Source organism: Balaenoptera physalus (assembly GCF_965194825.1).
Source record: "Balaenoptera physalus genome assembly, chromosome: 12".
NCBI lineage: Eukaryota > Metazoa > Chordata > Mammalia > Artiodactyla > Balaenopteridae > Balaenoptera > Balaenoptera physalus.
Window position 1 is genome coordinate 46,041,744 of NC_138897.1, and position 25,734 is coordinate 46,067,477.

At 39.0% G+C, this 25,734-nt stretch overlaps 1 protein-coding gene across 4 annotated transcripts; it reads right to left on the reverse strand.

Annotated features, from left to right (window-relative positions):
• Nucleotides 1-283: 283 nt before the first annotated feature.
• RMP24 (ribonuclease MRP subunit p24) lies at nucleotides 284-7,495 on the reverse strand. Of its 4 annotated transcripts, XM_082418525.1 has the most exons (6): nucleotides 7,336-7,458; nucleotides 7,229-7,251; nucleotides 5,444-5,526; nucleotides 4,784-4,983; nucleotides 3,004-3,203; nucleotides 284-702 (listed from the first exon to the last, which is right to left on the reverse strand). In XM_082418525.1, exons 3-6 carry the CDS (start codon nucleotides 5,469-5,471, stop codon nucleotides 549-551), a joined length of 582 nt encoding a protein of 193 aa, XP_082274651.1. In that variant the 5' UTR covers nucleotides 5,472-5,526; nucleotides 7,229-7,251; nucleotides 7,336-7,458; the 3' UTR covers nucleotides 284-548. The 4 variants fall into 4 exon arrangements, with proteins under 4 accessions (XP_082274651.1, XP_082274650.1, XP_082274653.1 ...); XM_082418524.1 differs by lacking the exon at nucleotides 5,444-5,526 and having other exon boundaries at nucleotides 284-697; nucleotides 7,336-7,494; XM_082418527.1 differs by lacking the exon at nucleotides 5,444-5,526 and having other exon boundaries at nucleotides 7,336-7,431.
• Between the last annotated feature and the right edge of the window lie 18,239 nt (nucleotides 7,496-25,734).

Sequence of the window (25,734 nt, forward strand, 5' to 3'; positions counted from 1 at the left end):
TGAGGAGATGCGAACTCTGCGTCCTCCTACTCCGCCATCTTGACTCTGCCTCCCCACGTTATGTTCTGATGTAAGTTTTGGACCTAAAAATAAGTCTTCACCAGAGCAAATGAAATGCCACTTGTGAAATATTATACTTTATACTTTTTCTGAATTATCAATAAGGTTACAGACACCTAGAAAGGAGTAAGCACACCTCTCATAAACGTCTCAATTTCCTTATGAAAGAAAATGACATAAATAATGAAAACTTAAGGGAGGAGAAAATAATATAACCACTCAATTCCATATATATCTTTACTACTTACAAGGACCTTTCATAATTTTTGATCCTCACAATCACCTGGTGAGGTAGGCAGGTTTCAGTTTTTCATTCTAACGAGGTATTTTCTCCATAAACAAACACTGAAGAAAGCCAAGAAGAGTTGGTCTTGAACCCTAGTTTCCATGTATTTTAAGGATAAATAAGTTCTTTAAAAAGCAGGTTTTCTGACTAACTTTAGTTTCAGAAATTACATTAAACATTTCTTATTTTCATAGTCCATCCTTTACAAAGAAGATAAGAAATTTCTGAAGTCCACCTTTGGATTCTTTTCAGATTCACTCTGACTAAGCAACATTTTTAGTTGAGAGAAGTGCTTCTTTGTTTTGCTCACATTCTTTGAGGAGCAAATGGGTGTTGACTGTCCAGATGTAGCTGTTCTGAAAAGAAACATAAAGCCACACTTAGGTATACTGACAAACAACAGTTCTTCCTTCTTAGCCTAGATACCTGCTACTAGAATCATTTTCTACTCTTCCATAATTATGGCGATATATGAGCAGTGGCTGTACCCAGCAAAGTCATTCCCATTTTATTAAAAAATCTCCTCACTAAACAGGCTACAGACAACATTTAGGAGGTATAATGGGTGGTTCTGGAAGCTTCTATCACCACCTGAAAGAGAAAGCTAAAGGCAAAGTATTATCAGGTCTGAGTTCCTTGTAAGTCTGACACCAAGATTCATGACAGTTCTAAGCAAGGACTTTAAAAACATATTTTTTCTTCACAGCTCAAGACCACTTCTTTCTCAAAAGTGAAGAATATCAACCTACACATACAGGTACCATTCCATTGTATTTTCGCCCCTACAATATAAGCTCCATGGGGCAGACACTTTGTACGACTAACTCTATATTCCAGTGCTTTTTAACAGTGCCAAGCATAGAGGAGGCCCTCTAAAAATATCAACTGAATAAATGATTCCCCATCTGGTATGTGTGTATTTATGCCTCGTTCTATTTCCTTCCTTCTAATTGTGTTCATCCCCCCAAACAATATTTGGGGTTTGTCAGTCTCATCCTTCTCCTGACTCCCCATCCATGATAAATGTGAAAAAGCTTTCTCTTTCCTGCATATATCTAAGAAGGAGTCTGGTCTAAATGCAACTGAATTGAATTATTTTAAATATGCCAAATGTTCTTTTATCTGCACGTGTCCAATAAAGTAGAAACTTCCATGATGAATTCCTACTGTAGCAAACATCAAAATAATTAGGAATATATAGAAAACTGGACTTGAAATTTTAAATGTCAAACCCAATATAAAAATCCTCAATTCAGTAAAAACAAATAATCCAGTCCTTGCTGAATTTTGTTACTGATGTTCAAGAAACTACCAGACTCTTTTGTAACAAAATGTTTGTTTAAAAATTCCTTTCACAGTTTCTATGGAGTTAAATTTATTGATTAGCATAGTGAATATTGTACTGAGGATTACTAAAAATAAAACATGTGCCCAGTCACACAGCTAACTTAGTATCATTTCACAAATCCCTATTCAGATAGATTTCCACAGGAATTTCTGATACAGGAAACAGCAAGAACAAAAGTTTAGAGCAGGAAAGTAAACTGTGAGTGGTTCAGTTTTGCTGACACATAAGATGAATTAAGACAAGTAAGAGAGGCAGACAGATTGGTGCCAGGTAGTGGGGGCTGGAAATCCATGCTGGAGTATTTGTTCCATATGCTACAGCCTGAGGTGCTAAAGCTTCTAATCAGAACTGTGCTTTTAAAAAATATCAGACTCGGACTTCCTGGTGGCATGGTGGTTAAGAATCCACCTGCCAATGCAGGGGTCACAGATTTGTGCCCTGGTCCAGGAAGATCCCACATGCCGTGGAGCAACTAAGCCTGTGCACCACAACTACTGAGCCCACATGCCACAACTACTGAGCCTGCACTCTACAGCCCATAAGCCACAACTACTGAGCCCGCGTGCCACAACTACTGAAGCCCTCACGCCCAGCACCTGTGCTCTGCAACAAGAGAAGCAACCCCGTAAGCCTAGAGCCCATGCTCCACAACAAGAGAAGCCACTGCAAGGAGAAGCCCATGCACCACAACGAAGAGTAGCCCCTGCTCGCCAAAACTAGAGAAAGCCTGCATGCAGCAACGAAGACCCAACGCAGTGAAAGATAAGTAAATAAATAAATAAATTTATAAAAAATAAAAATAAAAAATATCAGACTAGAAGGGCTTGAAACTAGGAGCAGGAAGACTCAGGGAATTATTGTAGTAGTCCTGGCAAAGAGTGAATAATGACCTGAACAGATAGCAGCACAGGGAGAAAAAGGAAAGAATAGCTGCAGACACCTTGGAAGCAGGATGGATAGAAACTGGTGATTAACTGAACCAAGACTGAGGGAGTAGGATTGTCAACTATACTCACCATTTCAGGTCAGAATGTCTAGAAGGGCATGTTCATTTACAGAATAAGGAACTTAGGAGGATGGGCAAGTTTGAGTAGTTACCTGTGGGGACATGTAGGGGTGGGAAGTGGATATATTTAATAGGCAGCTGGGAACAGGCCCAGGGAGAGACTGGAAGTAGAGGAACACACCTGGAAGTCAGTGCAGTGATGACTTCCTCAACTGCATGGCAATTTCAGGGAGTGTATTAACAGAGAAATTAGAACTCATGGGTTAACACTGGTAATTTAAATAGCTTAATGGATTAAGATACCTGAAAATCAATGCTGGGCTCTTGGCTTTGGAACCAGACATATCATGATTTAGCTTTGCAGAACTTAGAGTCTTTCTCTCTGGGGTCTTTAGGCTGAGTTTACTCGCAGGAGTGGTAGGATTGCTCTTCAATGTTGCTAGAAAGCTTCTACTTTTACCATGATGTTTAACTGCTCTGTTGCATGTTTTACAAGTAATCAACTGCCATAAAAAGAAGAAATAGTGGGTCTGATTTCTCTTATAATTTAATCCAATAAACTGCATGCTCATTAAATTCATATACATAAGGGACTAAACCAGGTACTACAGGGTGAGTAACAAAGGCTGCCCTCAGCAAGCTTGTAAACTAGCAGCAGGAATCAGATAAGACACAAATTTAAAAGAAAATCTTCAATAAAAAGTTAATGGCTAAACATTTGTATATAATTTAAAACACCTTTTTAAAGATGATAAAGTCTTTACTTTCTCAATGTAAAACCGTGTTCGGGGGGGGGAATGGAGGAGACTGGGAATGATATCCCTTAACATCTGGAAAGTTGTTCTTTATAATAGTAGACATTTAGCATTTTTTTGCAGACAAACTCCAAGGCTTTTCCCAATAAAACATGGCAAAATATCACTGAAAATTTAATTGACTCCTTCAAACCTTTAGTGATTCTGTAAATACAGGTCTAAAGCAATTTATAAAACCAATCAAATGAATCCTCACATTCTCATACTTCTTCACTTCATTAGCGATAGAGGTTGACTTTCTTTTCAGGATTCATTTTTCAAGACATGGTTCATTTTATAGCTAAATGCTTTTCTTCTATATATCTGACTCACAAGGCACAGGATTCAGCCCAGGCCTCAACAAAATTAACAGAAACTAGTTTAGCTGAGAAGTACTCTGATGTTCATGAGCAGGTAAAAATGCATTTACAGAGGTCTATTTAAGTTGTTCTATGCTTTATACAAACAATTTTATGACAAAGCAAAATTCATTTACCTGTCCAATTATGGTAAACTCCTAAATATGGAAGTTCCAATCTAAGTCATTACCGACTGTAGTCTTGGGCCAGACATATCTCTCATAATGTCCAGAATGCCCAGCACAGTGCCTGGTAGTAAGCAGGCACTCAAATAGTTAATAAATGTTAACACAGAACATGCAGACAAAGTGTATCTGATACTGGTCTCTATATAGTAAACCAGAGTAATTTGCTTTTGGTTGTTTTATTGCACTTAACATCCCCAATACACAGCACTGTCTGGCATAAGATAGATCCTCAATAAATGTTTGATGAATGAACATAAGATGCACTTACCTTTGTTGGGCATAAACTTAAATACATACTCTGACATGGAGCCAAGGTGACTGAAGAAGTAATACTGGTACCTAATACATAAGGCAAGAGCCTTATGTATACCTAATACATACTGCTGTTCGAAGAAAAGAACCATTAGCTGAAAAAATAATTTAGTGGTGACTGCAGTTCAGGTGAAGTCACACTGGTGAGCTCAAGAAATTCTCAACTTTGTGAAAATAATTGTGCTCAGCAATAAGATCTGGGCAATTGAGAGTTCATGATGTTTGGTTTTAGGTAATTGTGAAAAACAAAAATAAGCTGTACTCTTGATGACACAGTAATCACTAGAAAGAAATCCTATGTATATATTTTGACAATCTAAATATACTACTACAAACCTCTGAGTTATATTCAGGCTAATTCTTAACCTCATCTTAAGTGAAAGAAAAGAAAATTCTGGTTTATTTATACATACTGGAATTGAAATCTTACCAATACACTTTTGGAGTCTTTGTACTTTTTCAAAATTTTTGCTTGTTTAAAACTGAGTGTATAATTTCTTGCTTCTCGATTAAGAAGTTTCTGTATTTTGGGTGTCAGTTTGGGTTTGGGTTTGAGACGTACTCGAGACTTATCCTGAACCAGCAACTGGAAACAGTATGGACATGCTCCTTCAAAAGTGCTTTTATCATCTAAAATTATACAAATGAAACTCACGAGTCAGCAAACAGAATATTTTGTTACTGCAAACTATCAATATTATAAATGCAAAAGAGTATATTATTTAATACAAGCAAATATACATTTTCCTTAAGCAAACTCAAAATATGAGAATTTACAAAAAGATAAATCAGCAATAATTTATTTTACAAAACACTACAATTCTATCCATTCACTCCTTTTAGCAACAGATAGGTAAGTCCCCACCCTTTGCTACATTGTTCATTACTTGCTACCAAGTAAAAAAGGCTGTATGTCTCAGCAATTTTAAAAACACATTTATCACAAAATAACAAATTATACTGTGACTTTTCGTTTTTAAACAATTAGCACAATTTTGTGATTGTGAGCTGGGCTTTGTCTGCAGTACAAGGTAACAGGACAACAGACTTGCCCCAGGACCTTTATGCAATCAAGAAAGCATTCACTGACCGTCTACCAGGCTAGGCTGTGGAGACATAAATATGGAAGTAAAGGAGTTGCTATCTTTATAGAACTCATGCTCTTGGGGAGCCCTAAGCAAATAAAGATAAGATTGGTAAAAACTGCAACAGAATATGATTAAAATGCCCTGAAAATTATTAAACTCTGCATAGACTAGCCAGAAACACTTCAAACAGGCTTGACAAGTCATCACAGGTGACTGTAAACCCTTATCTGTATTTGGAAATGGCATCTATTATTGGTAATGGGCTTTCAGGTACAAGTACAGTGAAAAAGCAAGCGTGGTTATTTAGGGAAAGGTGAGGTGTGAAGGTGATGCTGCTGAAAAGGAAGGTGGGCACACTATCTGTTATTCAATAAATATTTATTGGTGATCCCTGTGTAAAGCTAAAGACCATGTTCATAACTCAGCTCTGCCAAATGTAAAATTCATTCATAATTACTGAGTGACAGTTAAGTGCCAGGCACTGTTCAGGGTGTGGGAAATACCACAGTGAACAAAGGACAATTCATGCAGAGAGACAATGAATACAACAATGCCAAATGTTAAGTGCTGGGGAGAAAAAAGAAATACAGGAAGAGGCGAATGGGGCGTAGCGATGGAGCTGCTATTATCTTAAATAGGGCAGCCAGGGAAGGCTTTGTGGGGTGACATTTGCAAGAGAACAGCAGGAAGTGAGGGAAGAATCCAAGGAGATATGTGAGGTAAGATTTCCAGGTAGAAGGGCAGGTGCAAAGGCCGTGAAACAGCACGGGGGCCTGGCAGTGGTTGGAGTTCAGTGAACAAAAGGGAGAGCAGGTCAGAGAGGTAATGCAGACCTATGACATAGGGCCATGAAGTCCCTTTAAAAGATTTTCACTTTTACTCTGAGATGGGCAGTTATTTCAGAGTTGGTAGCAGAGAAGTGACATGATCTAGCTTAAGTTTCTATTAGGCTCACGTTGGCTGCTGGATTGAGACTGGACTGTAGAAATGCATGGGAGCTATTGCCAATAATCCAGGAGAGAAACTGATGGCTTGGACCAGGGTGGTAAGTTGGATGTGGAGAGAAGTGGCTAGATATTGGATATATTTTAAAGCCAGTGGGATTTGCCGGCGTACTGGCTTAGGGAGGAAGGCTGTTAGTGAGTCAAGAGTGGCTCCTAGGTTTTTGGGCTAATCCTTAAGGATGGGGTTACCATTTACTGAAATGGGAATAACTGGAGGAAGCGGGTTGTCGTGTTGGGGGACAAAGCTTGAATTTTCGCCTAACATAATATTCAGAAAAAGTTGTCAATGTATCTGGATGAGTCTAGGATTCGGGGGAGTGGTCTGGACTGGGGATATAAATTTGCAAGTCCTCAGTACGCAGAATTTAAAGGCCATGAGAGTGGATGAAAAACTGTCACCAAGGAATTGAGTGTAGCTAGAAAAGACGTCCAAGGGATGAGTCCTGGGACACTCCAACATTTGTAAGTTGGGGAAATTAGGAGAAACCAGCAAAACAGAAGTACTGGCTAAAGAGGTAGGAGGTGAACTTTGTGAAGGTCCGGAAGCCAAGTGAGGAAACTATTTCGAGTAGACTGATCAATGCGTCAAATGCCGCTAACAGGTCAGGCAAGATAAGGCACGTTAAGGAATTTGGATTTTTTACGAAACTGAGAAGCCTCTAGAGGGGGTTTATTATGGCAGTGGGTCGATCCGATTCTTTTGGATCATCCTGAGCGTTGTGGGGAATGAAGGCGAGCGGGGCGACGACAGCCTGACCCACAACCAACGGGTGTCCTCCCTACCGTGTGACGAACTGTAGGCCCAGCTGCAAAAGAGAAAGAGACTCATAAGGGACGAGGAAACACCCCTTGGCGGCTAGCCTCCCGCTCCCCCTCCCTCCCTCTCTTACAGGAGATAGCGGGCCTGGCCCGGGCAGCTGTCTTGTAGTTTCCGCGCCGCAGCCTCAAGGTAGTGCTTCTGCCTCATAGCCACCTCCACACCGCTGAGACCCGGTGACAAAAAGAGACTCCGGAAACCGGCTTCCCAACGTGGCGGACTTTGACGTCGGGATAAGAGCTCCCTCCGGAAACAGATGCCCTCAGCTGAAGGGTTCCGGTGCCTTCGCGTCCGGTCCGGCGCGCAGGCGGCCCTCTCCACGCCGTTGGCCCCGCCCCCGGGTCCCGCCCCGTCCCCGCGGGCAAGGTGGCGATCACCTCAGACGATAGTCTGGGCGGAGCAGCTTGACTGGGCAGGGGTGGCAGCGTCAGGAGCCGAGGGTGCCGCCCGCCTCTCCGTCTTTGTCTGGTAGCCTCCTTTACCATACCCCTGTTGTCATTTCATCAGCCCCCGTCGCCCTCTAAATTTGCGGGCTGGGGTACTGACTTGGGCCGCGGCGGGCGGAAGCGCGGTCCGCAGCGGGGCAGCTGGGAGAAGCGGGGCCTCGAGCTTCCTTCCTTCAACTGAAATTCACATGACATAACGTTAACCAATTTTAGGTGAACGACTCAGCGACGTTTAGTATAATTGCAGTGTTGTGCAAACACCACTGTTACTAGTTTGGAAACATTTCTATCAGCCTACCGGTACCCCATTAGCAGTTACTCCCCATTCTTCCCTCCCTCTCAGCCCCTGGCAACCACTAGTCTGCTTTTTGTCTCTATGGATTTACCTATTCTGGACATATCATATAAATGGAATCATACATGAAATCTCTTGTGTGAGGCTTCTTCCATTTAGTATAATGTTTTTGAGGTTCATCCACTTTGCAGCATATATCAGAACTTCATTCCTTTTTATGGCTGAGTAATATTATGTTGTATGTATGTACCATGTATTGTTTATCCATTCATCCGTTGATAGACCTGTGAGTTGTTTCTACCTTTTGGCTATTGTGAATAATGCTGCTATGAACTTGAACATGTATTTGCTACTGTATCTGTTTTCTATTCTTTTGGATTTATACCTACAAGTGAAATTCTGGGTCATACTGTAATTCCATTTTTAACAAGGATTCCAGTTTCTCCACATCCTCACCAACACTCATTTTCTGGGTTTTTTAAAAAAAAAATTCTAACCATCCTAGTAAGTGTGAAGTAGCATCTCTTTGTGGTTTTGATTTGCATTTGTCTAATGGCTAATGATGTTAAGCATCTTTTCATGTGTTGTTGGCAATTTGTATATCTTTGAAAAAATGTCTGTTCCACTTCTTTGCCCATGTTTAAATTGGATTATTTGCCTTTTGTTGTTGAGTTGTTAGAGTTTTTAAAAAATATATTCTGGATACTAGACCCTTATTTATCCTTCATTTTTAAGTTCATGAAGGAGTCAAATGATGCAAAAGTTTGTAAAGAGAAACTATATATTTACCGCTGTATAGACATATTTTAATTTTTCAGAAGAAAAGTTATTATGTCTGCTCTTCCCACCTTTCCATCCTGCTTCTGTGAGGTGATCAACATTAGCAGTTGGGTCTCTTCTCCTTCTATGACCTTACACATGTAAGCACTTGTATGAATGTATAAATATCCCCAATCGCCATCACCACACAAACAACAACAACAAAAAACCAAGACATATACAAAAAACAAAAATAGAATGTTAGTCCTTTACTACATAACTTGCCTTTTTCCTTAACAACAGGCCACAAACATCTCTCCAGTGTATACAGTTCTCACATGTACTTTTTTTTTTTAAACTTACAGTTTTTGTTGTTGTTTTGTTTTTTTATAAATTTATTTATTTTATTTTTAGCTGTGTTGGGTCTTCGTTTCTGTGCGAGGGCTTTCTCTAGTTGTGGCAAGTGGGGGCCACTCTTCATCGCGGTGCGTGGACCTCTCACTATCGCAGCCTCTCTTGTTGCGGAGCACAGGCTCCAGACGCACAGGCTCAGTAGTTGTGGCGCACGGGCCTAGTTGCTCCGCGGCATGTGGGATCTTCCCAGACCAGGGCTCGAACCCGTGTCCGCTGCATTGGCAGGCAGATTCTCAACCACTGCGCCACCAGGGAAGCCCACATGTACTTTTTAATAGCTGACGATATTACAAAATGTAATGAACCATAATTTAACCATTTTCCTATTGATGAACATTCAATTTTTTTTCAGTGCTTTGCTAGTTCAACTAGTACACCAGCAAATATCTTGTATATGCTAATGCTTTTTATTTATTTTGTCTGAATTCCTAAAAGAGAAATTACTGAGTGGAATGATATCCATATTTTAATTTGCTAGATCATCCAAAAAAGGTTGTAGCAATTCACACTCCCAGCATCAATATCTGAGAGAGCTGGGTCAAATTGGATGAGTGAAAAGGCGAAGGTCATTTGTTCACTTAAATACCAGTGAGATAAAGCCTCTTTTCATTTATTTCTTGATGGTTTGCATTTTCTTTTGTGAAAAGAAATCTTCACTGGGTTGTTTATCAATTTCTAGGAATCTTTGTATTTTGGTGAAATTCATCCTCTGCTTGTCATTTATGACGCAATGTTTCCTTACTTAACTCTTATCCTTGGCCAGGTTTATAGCATTTTTGCCGCACAAGATTTTGTATGTGGTCAAAATCTGCATGATTGGGTCTGGGTTTTCTGTATAGTGTTAAAGGGCCTCGTTTATGCTGAAGCTAGCTAGACAACTGACTATTCATTCAAATGTTTTTCTCATACTTTTCTAGTTTGGTTTCTTCCATATACATCTTTATTTTTAAATAAATTTTATTTATTTATTTATTTATTTTTGGCTGTGTTGGGTCTTCGTTACTGTGTGTGGGCTTTCTCTAGTTGCGGTGAGCAGGGGCTACTCTTCGTTGCAGTGCACGGTCTTCTCAATGTGGTGGCTTCTCTTGTTGCCGAGCACGGGTTCTAGGTGCACAGGCCTCAGTAGTTGTGGCACGTGGGCTCAGTAGTTGTGGCTCATGGCCTCTAGAGCACAGGCTCAGTAGTCGTGGGGCTTAGTTGCTCCGCGACATGTGGGATCCTCCTGGACCAGGGCTTGAACCCGTGTACCCTGCATTGGCAGGTGGATTCTCAACCACTGCGCCACCAGGGAAGTCCCTCTTCCATATACATCTTTAAACCATATTTACACTTAAGTATGAGGTAGAACATATAACTGGAATTTTTTTCCAGATGGACAGCAAGTTATGCAAAGATCCCTTACTAGCTAACCTAGTCTTTTTCTGCTGGAATTGAAGTTTAAAAAAATATGCACTGAACACTGCATATGTGCCAGGCACTTTTTAAAGCGTCTTACTTATATTAATTCACGTCATCCTCACAACCCCGTGGCATAGGTGAAATGTCAGTTTATCTATATAAGTTTTTTTTAAAATAAAGTTGCATCTGCTTCTAGATATTTTATCTGTTTCACTAGCCGGTAAAGCAGATGAGAAGAAACGCACTGTATGCACATGTGTACATACTCCCCTGGCCCCCAGCACACTTTTCTTCAGCTGTTTCCTTCTATCTGCTCTGAACACTGCACTCCTACATCCAGATGCCTCGTCAGCACCACTGCTTGCATCACAACTTGTTTTCTCAGGCACCGTGGGGCCCAGATAGCACCCTTGGCTTCCCCCACCAAAGAGCCATTGCTGCTGCTTCTTCCCACCCCTTGTAGCCACTCCACCCACAGGCTCTGCAGGCTCCCAATCAGAGGCAAATCACGACTCTGCCCACTTCTTCTCACACCTTGGCCATCCTCTCTTCTTTTGCCTGCATCCCTACCTTGGCCCCTACATTCTTTTCCTGCTTCCTTTCTCCCAGTCCATTCTTCACAGGGCAGACAAAGTGGCATTCTTAAAATGTAAATCATTTGGGGGGACATGGAGTGTCCTCTGCAAGCTCCTCATTGCACTTGGGACACAAGCTCCTCGCCCTGCTCTCTAGGGCCCCGTGTGGCTGGTCACTGCCCCACCGCAGACCTCACCTTGTCTCACCTACCTATACTCATACTGCTCCTGCCTCGCCAGCCTTCTCTCTGTCACTCAACATATCCAGCTCAGACCCACCCCAGGGCCTTGGCTTTGAATGAGGATCCTTTCCGTGGCTACTTTTCCTCCTCATTCAATCTTGGCTCAAATATCACTCTCTCAGAGAGGCATTCCTTGACCAGCCAATAAAGAACTGCTCCTGGCCCACCCACCAAGTCACTCTCTGCCATAACTAGTTTTTATTGTTGTCATAGTAACCTCACTATCTGAAATTGCCTTATTCATTCATGGTTTACCTGTTCTCCTCCTGAATGCCTTGGCAGCAGGACTTGGTCTGTCCTTTTTGTTGCTCTTTACGTGGACCCCAGCCCAGGGCCTGGCAACAGAGCAGGGGCTCAATAAGGAGCTGCAAAATCATACTGGAAGGAAAGGAAGTTGAAGGGGTTGAAAATAAAACTAGATTGGCCATGAGTTGACAGTTGTTGGCAGTGAATTTGTTATGTTTATTTATTTATTTTAAACTTTTTATTATGAAAAATCTCAAACATATACAAAATAATCACCATAATATAATGAACCTTCACATATACATCACACAGCAACTCTCAGCATCCTGGCATTCTTGTTTCATCTCTAACTCTCCCTACTCCCCTTCAATTATAATAACAATTGTAAATATTTTTAAGGAAAAATGTACCTATGTTGAAATGTACAAATCTTTTTTTTTAATTCTTTATTTTATTTATTTATTTTTGGCTGTGTTTGGTCTTCGTTTCTGTGCGAGGGCTTTCTCCAGCTGCGGCAAGCGGGGGCCCCTCTTCATCGCGGTGCGCAGGCCTCTCACTATTGCGGCCTCTCTTGTTGCGGAGCACAGGCTCCAGACGCGCAGGCTCAGTAATTGTGGCTCACAGGCCTAGTTGCTCCGCAGCATGTGGGATCTTCCCAGACCAGGGCTCGAACCCGTGTCCCCGGCATTGGCAGGCAGATTCTCAACCACTGCGCCACCAGGGGAGCCCCAAAATGTACAAATCTTAAATGTACAATTTAAAAAGTGAGTATACTCCTATCAAGATATAGCACATTTCCAACCCCCTGGAAGAAGAACCACACTCTATCAAGATTTTCCTCATCCCGTAAGTCCCCGTAGTGATCTTTCCCAGTCACCTGCCCCTCAAAGAGGCACCACTTTTCTTCTCCTTCCTCCTTCTCTCCTCCTCCCCTTCCTCCTCCTCCTCTTCCCCCTCCTTCTTCTTCTTCTTCTTCTTTTTCTTCTATCATATATTAGTTTCACCTGTCCAGAATTTCATACAAATGGAATCATATGATATACACTTTTCACATAAATTAGTTATGACTTTCTAGAACTTCACATTAATGGATTGAAATAGTATGTACTTCTTTTACAATTTTTATTGCTGGGTGGCATTCCATTTTATGGTTATACTACATTTTGTTTATTCATTCACCTGTTGATGAACATTTGGACTGTTTCCAGTTTTTGTCTATTTTAAATAGAGCTGTGATTAACCTTCTTACACAAGTCTTTTTGTAACCTATATTTTCACTTTTCTTGGGTGAATAAGAGTAGAATTTCTTGGTCAAATGAGCATGTTTAACTTTATAAGAAATGGGCAAATATTTTTCCAAGGTATTTGGACCACTTTGGATTCTCATCAAGAGTGTATGAGAGTTCTAGTTGCTCCACAATTTTGCTAATATTTGGTGTTGTCAGTCTTTTAACTTTTGAACCATTGTAATAGTATGGAGTGAAATCTCTTTTTGGTTTCAATATTCACTTGACTGGTGAATAATGATATTGAGCACTTTTTCATGTGCTTATTGGCCATTTGTGTGACTTCCACTGTGAAATGTCTATTCAAGTCTTTTGCCCATTTAAAAAATTGTGTTTGTTTTTATTATCAAATTGTAGGAGATTATTTTATTTTATTTTATTTCATTTCATTTTGCTGCACCACGCAGCTTGTGGAATCTTAGTTCCCTGACCAGATATTAAACCTGGGCCCTTGGCAGTGAGTGTGTGGAGTCCTAACCACTGGACCACCAGGGAATTTCCCATTATATATTCTTAATAAAAGTCTTGACTACCCATTTTCTTAATGGTGTCTTTTGATGAGCAGAAGTTTTAATTTTGATGAAATCTAATTTGTTGATTTTTGTTATTTTTCTTGTATGGTTATTGCTCATCTAGCCCCAGATTGTAAGATATTCTCCTATATTGTCTTCTAAAAGCTTGGTAATTTTGTTTTTATGTTTAGGTCAATGAGACATCTCAAGTTAATTTTTGTGTGGTGTGAGGGCAGGGTGTTAGTTCCAGCAACATTTGTTGTAAAGACTAGCCTTTCGCCATTGAATTTATTTAACACCTTTGTCAAAACCAATTGATCACTTAACTGTGGGTCTATTTATGGACTTTCTAGTCTGTTGTATGGATCTATTTGTCTACCTTTATGTAGATACCATACTGTCTTAATTACTATAATTTTGTAATAAACCTTGAAGTCAGGTAGTATAAGTGCTCCAGCTTTGTTCTACTTTCCCAAGATTACTTTGGCTATTCCAGATCCTTTGCCTTTCCATATGCATTTTAGAATTTTCCTGCCAATTTCTAAATGGAGCCTATTGACATTGAATTGTAGGGAGACCATTGTGGGGAGAATTGACATCTAAAAAATGTTGAATTTAAATCCACAAATGTAGTATATATCTCCATTTATTTAGGTCTTCATTAATTTATCTTTGCAATGTTTTGTTGTTTTCAGTGTACAGGGCTTACATGTCTTTTATGAAAGTCATTCCAAATATTTTATGCTTTTGACGGTATCGTAAATGAGATTATTTTTTATTATTTATTTATTTATTTATTTATTTACTCATTTATTTGGCTGCACAGGGTCTTAGTTGTGGCACGCTGGATCTTCATTGCAGCATGCTGGATCTTCATTGCAGCATGTGGGATCTTCATTGCGACATGTGGGATCTTTAGTTGCAGCATGTGGGATCTAGTTCCCTGACCAGGGATTCAACCTGGGCCCCCTGCATTGGGAGCACAGAGTCTTAGCCACTGGACCACCAGGGAAGTCCCCAAGATTATTTTTTAATTCCACTTTCCCAATATAGACATACTATTGATTTTAATATATTGACTTAGTTAAGCTCATGCATTAGTTTACGAGTAACCTAGTTAAACTCATGTATTAGATCTAGAAGGTTTGTTCCTATAGTTGATTCCTTAGGATTTTCTATACAAATGATCATGCCACCTGCAAATAGGGGTATATATAGTTCTTCTTTTTCAATCTACGTGCCTGCTGTTTCTTTTTCTTCCCTTACTGAACTGGCAAAGACCTCCAATACAATAGAATTGGCAAGAGCAGAAAACCCTACTTTCTTTCTGTTATTAGGGAAAATGTGTTTAGTGTTTCACCATTAAGAATTAATTAGTTGTAGGTTTTTCAAGGATACCTGCAATTGAATTAAACAAACTCTCTTTTGTTCCCAGTTTACTGAGAGTTAAAAACATTTTTTTTTCATAATGAATAGGTATTGAATTTTGTCAGATGCTTTCTTTGCATCAGTTGAGATAGTCATATGTTTTTCTTTATTACCTAAATATAGTGGGTTACACTGATTGGTCTCTGAATGCTAAACAAACTTTGTATTCCTAGGATTAAACCCTACTTTTTCATGATGGATTTATGTATTGTTATGTTTGATTTACTGATATTTTGTGAATAATTTTTGTATTCATATCTTATAAGGTCTTTGGTATCAGGGTTATGCTGATCTCATAAAACAAGTTGGAAAGTGTGCCTTTATCCTTTGTGTTCTGAAAGAGTTTAAGATTGATATTATTTCTTCCTTAAATGTTTGATAGAATTTACTAGTGAAACCATCTTAGGCTTAGGTTTTTTCTGAGAGTTTTTGGTAATAAATTCAATTTCATTAATAAATATAAAGTTACTCAGATAGTCTACTTTTTGTGTTAGTTTTGGTAAGTTGTATTTTTAAGCTATTTGTTAAAGGGTCTTCTTTAAGTAAAAAAGAAAAGGCCATAAGTAGAAATAAGAAAATATATGAATTATATTACAATAAAGATGTTAAAAAAAAAAGAAAATATATGAAAGAAAAAATCTCACTGGTAAAGGCAAGTATACAGTAAAGGGAATGGACCAGCCACTTAAAAAGCTAGTTTGAAGGTTAAATGACAAAAGTACTAAAATCAACTATAACTACAGTAAGTAGTTAAGGGATACTCAAAATTAAAAGATATAAGACATCAAGAACACAAAACATTGTGGCGGTGATGGAGTAAAACTTTAGGTGCTTTTAGAATGCATTCAAAGTTAAGGACTATCAGCTTAAAATAAACAACTATACGTATAAGTCAATATTTAGGAACTTCATGGTAACCACAAACCAAAAACCTACAATAGATACACAAAAATGAAGAGACAGGAACCCAAAAATAACAATAAAGAAAATCATCAAATAGAAAGGGAAGAGACCAAGAGAAGAAAATAACAGGGAAGAACTACAAAAACTACCAGAAAACAGTTAACAAGATGGCAAAAAGTACACGCCTATCAATAATCACTTTAAATGTAAATGGACTGAATGTTCCAATCAAAAGACATAGGGTGGCTGAATGAATAAAAAAAGAAGACCCATCTGTATGCTCCCTACAAGAGACTCTCTTCACATTTAAAGACACACAGAGACTGAAAGTGAGGACTTGGAAAAAGATATTCCATGCAAATGGAAATGAACAGAAAGTTGGGGTAGCAATACTCATTTCAGACAAGGTAGACTTTAAAACAAAGCCTACAATAAAAGACAAAGAAGGACATTATATAATAATAAAGGATCAATACAAGAAGGGGATATAATATTTGTAAACATATATGCACCTAATACAGGAGCACCTAAATATATACAGCAGATATTAACAAACATAAAGAGAGAAATTGACAATAATACAATAATAGTAGGGGAGTTTTAACACCTCACTTACATCAATGGAGAGATCATCTACTCATCCAATAAGGAAAATTGTCCTTAAATGACACATTATACTAGATGGAATATACAGAACATTCCATTCCAAAACTGCTGAATACACATTCTTTTCAAGTGCACATGAAATGTTCTCCAGGATAGAACACATGTTAGGCCACAAAACAAATCTCAAAAAATTTAAGAAGATTGAAATCATATCAAGCATCTTTTCTGACCACAATGATATCAAACTGGAAATCAATTACAAGAAGAAAACTGTAAAACCCACAAATATGTGGAGACTAAATAACATGCTGCTAAGCAACCAATGCATCAATGAAGAAATCAAAGGGGAAATAAAAAATACCTTGTGATAAATAAAAATGGAAACACACTTTTCCAAAATCTATGGGACACAGCAAAAGCAGTTCTCAGATGGAAGTTCCTAGTGATACAGACCTACCTCAAGAAGCAAGAAAAATATTGAATAAACAACTGGACTTTACACCTAAAGGAATAGAAAAAGCAGAAACAATGCTGCAAAATTAGTAGAATGAAAGCAATAATGAAGATCAGAAATAGAGACTAAAAAATAATAGAAAAGATATATGAAACTAAGAGCTGGTTCTTTGAAAAGATTAAAAAATAAAGATAAACTTTTAGCCACACTTATCAAAAGAGAGAGAGAGAGAGAGGGCTTAAATAGATTCAGAACTGAAAGGACAAATTACAACTGATACTACAGAAATACAAAGAATCATGGGACTACTATAAGCAATTACATGCCAACAAATTGGACAATCAAGAAGAAGGCTAAATTCCTAGAAACATACAATCTTCCAAGACTGAATCAGGAAGAAATTGAAAATCTGAACAGACCAATTACAAGTAACGAAATTGGGACTTCCCTGGTGGCGCAGTGGTTAAGAGTCTGCCTGCCAATGAAGGGGACACGGGTTCAAACCTGGTCAGGGAAGATCCCACATGCTGTGGAGCAACTAAGCCCATGTGCCACAACTACTGAGCCTGCACTCTAGATCCCATGAGCCACAACTACTGAGCCTGTGAGCCACAACTACTGAGACTGTGAGCCACAACTACTGAAGCCTGCGCCTAGAGCCTGTGCTCTGCAACAAGAGAAGCCACCACAATAAGAAGCCTGCACACCACAACGAAGAGTAGCCCCCGCTCTCTGCAACTAGAGAAAGCCCGCGCCCAGCAACAAAGACCCAATGCAGCCAAAAATAAATAAATTAAATAAATAAATTAAAAACAACAAACAAACAAACAAACAAACAAGTAATGAAATTGAATCAGTAATCCAAAAACTCCCAACAAAAAAAAGCCCAGGATCAGATGGCTTCACAGGTGAATTCTACTAAACATTTAAAGAAGAGTCAACACCTATCTTTCTCAAACTACTACAAAAAAATTGAAGAAGAAGGAGTGCTTCTGAACTCATTCTACAAGGCCAGCATTGCCAAAGCCAGACAAAGACACTACAAAAAAAGAAAATTACAGGACAATATCCCAATGAACATAGATGCAAAAATCCTTAACAAAATATTAGCAAACTGAGTTCAATAATACATTAAAAGGATCATACTCCATGACCAAGTGGAATTTATTCCAGGGCTGAAAGGATGGTTCCTTATCTGCAAATCAATCAGTGTGATACACCACATTAATGAGATGATAAAAATCATATGATTATTTCAATAGATGCAGAAAAATCATTTGACAAAATTCAACATCCACTTATGGTAAAAACTCTCAACAAAGTGGGCATAGAGGGAACATATCTCAAAATAATAGAGGCCATTTATGACAAAACCACAGCACACATCATACTCAATGGTCAAAAATGGAAATCATTTCCTCTAAGATCAGGAAGAAGACAAGGAAGCCCACTCTTAACACTTTTATTCAACATAGGATTGGAAGTCCTGGACACAGCAATCAGAGAAGAAAAAGAAATAAAAACCATCCAAATAAGAAAGGAAGAAGTAAAATTGTCACTGTTTGCAGATGATGATCCTATATATAGAAACCCTAAAGACTCCACCAAAAAACTTTTAGAAATAATAAATTAATTCAGTAAAGTTGCAGCATACAAAATTAACATACAGAAATCTGTTGCATTTCTATACACTAATAACAAAATATCAGAAGGAGAAATTAGAAAACAGTCCCATTTACAATTGCAGTAAAAAGAACAGAATACCTACCCAAGGAGGTAAAGATGTGTACTCAGAAAACTATAAGACACTGATGAAAGAATTTGAAGATGATGCAAACAGATGGAAAGATATACAAGGCTCATGCATTGGAAGCATTAATATTGTTAAAATGACCATATTACCCAGGGCATCTACAGATTCAGTGCAATCCCTATCAAAATACCAAAGGCATTTTTCAACAGATCTAGACCAAATAATCCTAAAATTTATATGAAACCAAAACAGACCCCAAATAGCCTAAGCAATTTTGAGAAAGAAGAACAAAGCTGGAGGTGTTATGCTCCTTGATTTCAAACTATACTGCCAAGCTTTAATAATCAAAACAGTATGGTACAGCACAAAAACAGACACAGATAAATGAAACAGAATAGAGGGCCCAAAGTGAACCCATGCTCATATTAATCTATGACAACCTACTGAATGGGAGAAGATATTTGCAAATGATATGTCTAATAAGGGGTTAATATCCAAAATATATAAAGAACTCATACAACTCAACAACAACAACCTAAAAAAACCCAAGCAAATTAAAAAATGGGCAGAGGATCTGAATAGACATATTTCTGAAGGAGACATACAGATGGCTAACAGGTATATGAAAAGAGGCTCAACATTACTAGTCATCAGGCAAATGCAAATAAAAACCACAGTGAGTTATCATCTCACACCTGTCAGAATGGCTACTATCCAAAAGATAAGTAACAAATGTTGGTGAGGATGTGGATAAAAGGGAACCCTTGTGCACTGTTGGTAGAAATGTAATTTGGTACATCCTCTGTGGAAAAAAAATATGGAGTTTCCTCAAAAAATTAAAAATAGAACTACTATATGATCCAGCAATTCCACTTAAGGGTATTTATCCAAAGAAAACAAAAACACTGATAGGAAAAAAATAAATGCACCCCAATGTTCATTGTAGCATTATTTACAATAGCCAAGATATGTAAGCAGACTAAGTGTCTATCGATAGATTAATGGATAAAGAAGATGTGGTACACACACACACACACACACACACACACACACACACACACACAGTGGAACATTACTGAGCCATAAAAAGAATGAAATCTTGCCATTTGTGACAACATGGATGGACCTAGAGGGTATTATGCTAAATGAAATAAGTCAGACAGAGAAAGACAAATACCTTATGATTTCACTTATATGGAATCTAAAAAACAACAATTGAACAAAGATAAAACAGAAACAGACTCATAGATACAGAGAACAAACTGATGGTTGCCAGAGGGGAAGGAATGGGGAGATGGGTGAAATAGGGCAAGGATTCTAAGAGAGTTACAAACTTCTAGTTATAAAATAAATCATGGGCATATAATGTACAGCATAAGGAATATAGTTGATAATATTGTGACAACTTTGGTAACAGATGGTAATTAGACTTATAGTGGTGCTCATTTAGTAAGCATAAAAATATCGAATCACTATGTTGTACACCTGAAACTAATATTGGAAGTTAATTATACTTTAATAAAAAAAATATATAAGGCTATTAAGATATTCCATTTCTTTTTGTGTTAGTTTTGGTAAGCTTTATTTTAAGCAATTTGTCTATTTCATCTAAACTGTCAACTTTATTGGCATAAAATTATTTATAATACTAACTTATTATCTTTTTCATGTCTGTAAAATCTGTAGTGATATCCTCACTTTAATCTTTGATATTGTGGTTCTGGGTAAGGATTGAGTGAGCACACTCCATTCTGTCCCTCCACTGAATGTAACTGTAAAACCTGGACAGAATGCATAGGGCATCTACAGGAAGACTGAAAAGTGAATAGTAGCAGGCTAAATGGGAAGACAACTTCAAGTACCAGTGAGCTAGATGTGAGTTTATCATTTTTGTTCCTTTGGTATTTACTAGCCTGAATGCAATGTAGCCTGGGATGCATGTAGAGGGAGCTCCAGGGGAGGCCCTTTAGTTCTGGCTGATTATCAGGAAACTCCTAACACTCAGAGAGAGTGTGTGTGGAATTCTCCATGTTTTTTCTTCTCCCAATTTTCTGGAGCCCCAGCCCCCAAGCCTTCCTGTGGTGACAGCAGCAAAGGCCACAACAAGAACCAGCAGGAGCCAAAACTCTGAGGAAGGGGAACATTCCTCCCGAATTTGACCAATCCCTATTGCTTCTTTACCCTCTCTTTCTGTCTTCTGCCACTTGGCCAAAGATGAGAGTAGTCACAGGAGTACGTAGAGTGAAGTAACTTTCTGGCCATAGAATCAAAAGGGGGAATTGTAGAAAACTGCACAGTACTGGGGAGATTGTGTAGAAAGAGGTGCTCTTTCTTAATTTTATAGGAAAATCTCATAAAGTTGTACATGAATTTCTGGGTTCACCACTAGGCTCTGCACACATGGGTCTGATCAGCATAGCTGTGACTTTGAAAACTGAACTAACAATCGACCAGGTTCCAGATGACTGAGTGTCACATGTTCAGGATCTATCCAAATGGTACTGCAAGGGCTTTGAAAACTGAATTTACATTTGAACCGACAAGCCACGGAAGGCAGAGTGAACTTGTAGCCCAAACCTAAGCAAGTCTATTGCCTAAGACAAAAATATGTCCATTCTCCATAGAATTTAAACAAGACCTAGAGTCTCATTACACAGTATTAAAATTTTCCAGGAGACAATAAAAAATTTCTTGGTATATTAAAAAAAACGAGGAAAATCTCAACTCACATGGCCAAGAAATCAACAGACATCAAAACTGAGATTGACACAGATGTTGGAATTATCTGACCAAGACTTTAAAGTACCTATAGTACAAATGCTCCAACAGCAATCATGAACACTCTTGAAAAGTAGAAAGACAGCAAAATTTCCCATGAAGGACTAGGTAGTAAATATTTTTAGGCTTTGCAAACCATTTGGATCTGTTTCATCTGCTCAGTTCTATGAAAACAGCCATAGATAGCCATAAACAGTACATAAACAAATGGATGTAGCTATTTTCCAATAAAACTTTATTATGGGATTTGGTCAGAGACCATAGTTCACCAATCCCTGGACTATAGTGTTTTGAAGATATTCTATATATTTACTGAGTTTTTGTGTCTAATTCAATCAATTATCAAAAGCAGGGTCTTAAAATCTTGCACTGTGATTGTGGGTTTGCTTATTTCTCCCTTCAGTTCTGTTAGTTTTGCTTAAGGTTATTTCTAAGCTCTGACATTAGGTGCATAAAAACTTATAATTGTTAAGTTTTCCTGATGGATTAACCCCTTTTTAAAATGGAAGTTTAGTTGATGTACAATATTATATAAGTTACAAGTGTACAATATAGTGATTCACAATTTTTAAAGGTTATACTCCATTTATAGTTATTATAAAATATTGACTATATTCCCTGTGTTGTACGATATATCCTTGTAGCTTATTTTATACATAATTGTTTGTTATCTCTTAATTTCTTGTATTGCCCCTCCCCCTTCCCTCTCCCTACTAGTTTGTTCTCTGTATCTGTGAATCTGTTTATTTTTTGTTATATTCAGTATGTATTTTTTAGATTCCACATATAAGTGATATCATACAGTATTTGTCTTTCTCTGTCTGGATTGACCCTTTTACAATTATGAAATTTCCCTTTTTATCTCTAATAATATTCTGTCTTAAAGTCTATTTTGTCAAATATTAATATAGGCACTTCTGATTTCTTTTTTTTTTTGCGGGGGGGATGTAAAAACACATAACATTAAATTTATCATCTTAACAACTTTTAAGTTCAGTAGTGTTAAGTATATTCATATTGTGCTACAGATCTCTAGAACTGTTTCATCTTGCAAAACTGAAACCCTATACCCATTAAACACTAATTTCCCCTCCCCCTCTCCTTAGCCCTTGGAAACCACCTATCTATTTTCCGTTTCTATGAGCTTTGACTGCTTTAGATGTTTTGTATGAGTGCAGTTATACAGTATTTTGCCCTTTTGTGACTGGCTTATTTCAGTTAGCATAATGTCCTTGAGTTTCATCCATGTGACAGCATGTTACAGGATTTCCTTATTTTTAAAAGCTCCATAATATTCCACCATATGTATATACCAGGTTTTCTTTAACCATTTGTCTGTTGATGGACACTTGGGTTGCTTCCACTGCTTGGCTACTTTAAGTAATCCTGCAATGAACATGGGTGTGCAAATATCTCTTTGAGATCTTGCTTTGAATTCTTTTGGATATATACCAAGAAGTGAGATTGCTGGATCCTATGGTAATTCTACTTTTAGTTTTTTGAGGTACCTCCACACTGTTTTCCATACAGTTGCACCATTTTATAGTCCTACAAACAGTACACAAAGGTTCCAATTTCTCCAAATCTTTACCAACACTTGTCATTGTCTGTTTTTTTGTTTGTTTTTTAATAGTGACCATCTTAATGGATGTGAGATGATATCTCACTGCAGTTTTGACTTTCATTTATCTTATTATTAGTGATATTGAGCATCATTTCATGTATGTACTCACTGGCCATTTCAGATTTCTTATCCTTTCTGTTTGCATGGCATATCTCTTTCCATCCTTTTACTTTCCACTTCAGATTTCTTATTCTTTCTGTTTACATGGTGTATCTTTTTCCATCCTTTTACTTTCAATCTATGTGTGTCTTTGTAGTTAAAGTCCTTTTTTTTGGTAGGTAGTATACAATTGGGTCTTGTCTTCTTTAGTTTTTAATCCAGTCTTACAATCTCTGTCATTTAATTGGCATGCCTAGTGTATTTATATTTAATGTAATTATTGATATTAAGATGTGACATCTTTGAGAGATCAGAGGGCAGACTGTCATAGGCAGCATAATGGCCCCTTGAAGATGTCCATGCCCTAATCCCCAGAACATGTCCATATGTTACTTTACATGGTAAGAGGGATTTCACGGATGGGATTAAGTTTACTGACCTTGAAACGGGAAGATTATCCTGCATAATCTGGGTGTGCCCAATCTAGTTACATGATTCTTTAGAAGCAGAGAAACTTTTTGGGCTGGGTCAGAGAGATGAGACAGTGAAGAGTGTGAAAGGGATTGAACCTGAAATTGTAGGCTTTGAAGATGGAGGAAGGAGGCTCAAGTCAAGGAATGTGGCAGAGGCCTGTAGGAACTGGGAATGACCCTCATCTGACAGCCAGCAACAAGGCAGGAAACTCAGTCCTACAACTGCGAGGAGCTGAATTCTGTCAAAAACCTGAATGATTCAGAAGCGAATTCTCCCCTACATCCTCTAGAAAGGAGTGTAGCCTGTCAACACGTTGATTTTGGTCCAGTGAGACCTGCACAGGACTTCTGACCTCCAGGACTGTAAGATAATACATCTGTGTTGTTTTTAATTCACTAAGCTTGTGGTAATTTGTTGTGGCAGCAATAGAAAACTAATACAACACATATTTTGGAGTTCATCCTTTCCATAGATTCCTCCGTGCATTTTCCCACTAACTTTCCCACTCTTCTACTGGCCTTGTGTCTCCTTCAAGCCAGTCAGGCTGTGGCTCTCTTCAGCTGGAGCTGCTCATGGATTGGGGGTTGCCCTCAGATAAAAATCCACAAGCTCACAAATCTCAACAATTTCCATTCATCTTTCAAGGATGGTTTCCCCTCCAGCTTCTACCTTCTTTTGGTCAATCTCCAAGGCCTTCAAATAATTTTTTTTAATGTTTTGCTCAGATTTTAGAAATTTTATCTGCATGAAGATTAGTCCACCATTACCAAAAGCTAGAATCTATTATACTCTTCTGCATACTTGTATGTTTGCAATTTTCTTTTTTTAAAAAATAAATTTATTTATTTTATTTATTTATTTTTGGCTGCGTTGGGTCTTCATTGCTGCGCGCGGGCTTTCTCTAGTTGCAGCGAGTGGGGGCTACTCTCCGTTGAGGTGCGCGGGCTTCTCATTGCGGTAGCTTCTCTTGTTGCAGAGCACAGGCTCTAGGTGCGCAGGCTTCAGTAGTTGTGGTGCAGGGCCTTAGCTGGGCATGTGGGATCTTCCCTCACCAGGGCTCGAACCTGTGTCCCCTGAATTGGCAGGCAGATTCTTAACCACTGAGCCATCAGGGAAGCCCAGCAAGTTTCTATAACTACAGAAAAAGGAAACAAAAATGGATTGCACAGGATGTCTTAATTTTCCTAATTCTCACTAAATTGAAGGCTAAAAATGAGTTGCCTTCCCTTAATATGGCACTTAAAATACAGTAAAGTGAATAAAAAGGAAAGTTTTCAAAAGTTTTGATATGGCAGGCGTTGGGGGTGGGCAAGAACCCTAATCTTAACTGCTAGGAGGTTAGGAAACCTTGTTTGCGGGTTTAATCCACCACATGCAGTTCCTTACAGTCACCAGCAGGGGGAAAAAGTAGTTTTCTGTTTCCGATGGATCCCGGCGCCTTGCAGCGAATTCCCTAACCAAAGGGAAAGAAAGGAAGAGCTCCGGGGAGATCTCGGTCAGTGTACGGAGGGAACTGGCCTAGAGCGGTCACTCGGAACGCAAGGACCCGCGAAACAGAATATACATAGTCCCAGCAGCCCTGTCTTTCCAGGCACATGGCATAAGTTGGCTGGAACTCCCTGCTGACCGGTCATCCCTGCGTGCAGGGCTGCAGCAGCGCAAAGCCTGCTCCAGAGCGGCCGCAGAGGCGCGGGCAGGAGAACACCCAGGTGGCGCCGCGCGCCGCTCCGTGGGTGACCAGGTGAGCCCGCGCCCGAGTCCGAGTGGGAGCCAGGTGAGCGTACGCCCGTGTCCGCCGGTGACCAGGTGAGCCCGCGTGCAGCGACTCTAGGGTCCCGGTCAGAGTCGGGTCATAGGACTCAAGCAGTCAGAGGGCAAAATGGGTTGAAGTGGACAGCGAAGCCGGCTGGTGATTCAAGATACCGGCCTGCACAATTGTGTCTTCCAGGGCGGGGATCAGGAGATTGGAAAGGACATTCTCCTGCCAAGTGTGTTCACAGTATTAGCCTTAAAAATAAACCATGCTCCTGAGATGCTGTGTGTGGAAGGGGCGGGAGAGTGGTTATTTTATTAGCGCTGAATGTTAACTATTCCCTCCAGGATCTGGGCTAAACTCTGTATCTGGTGACCAGTCGTAGAGCCTGGGTCTGTGCCCCAGAGTAAATGCGTGGGCAAATGAT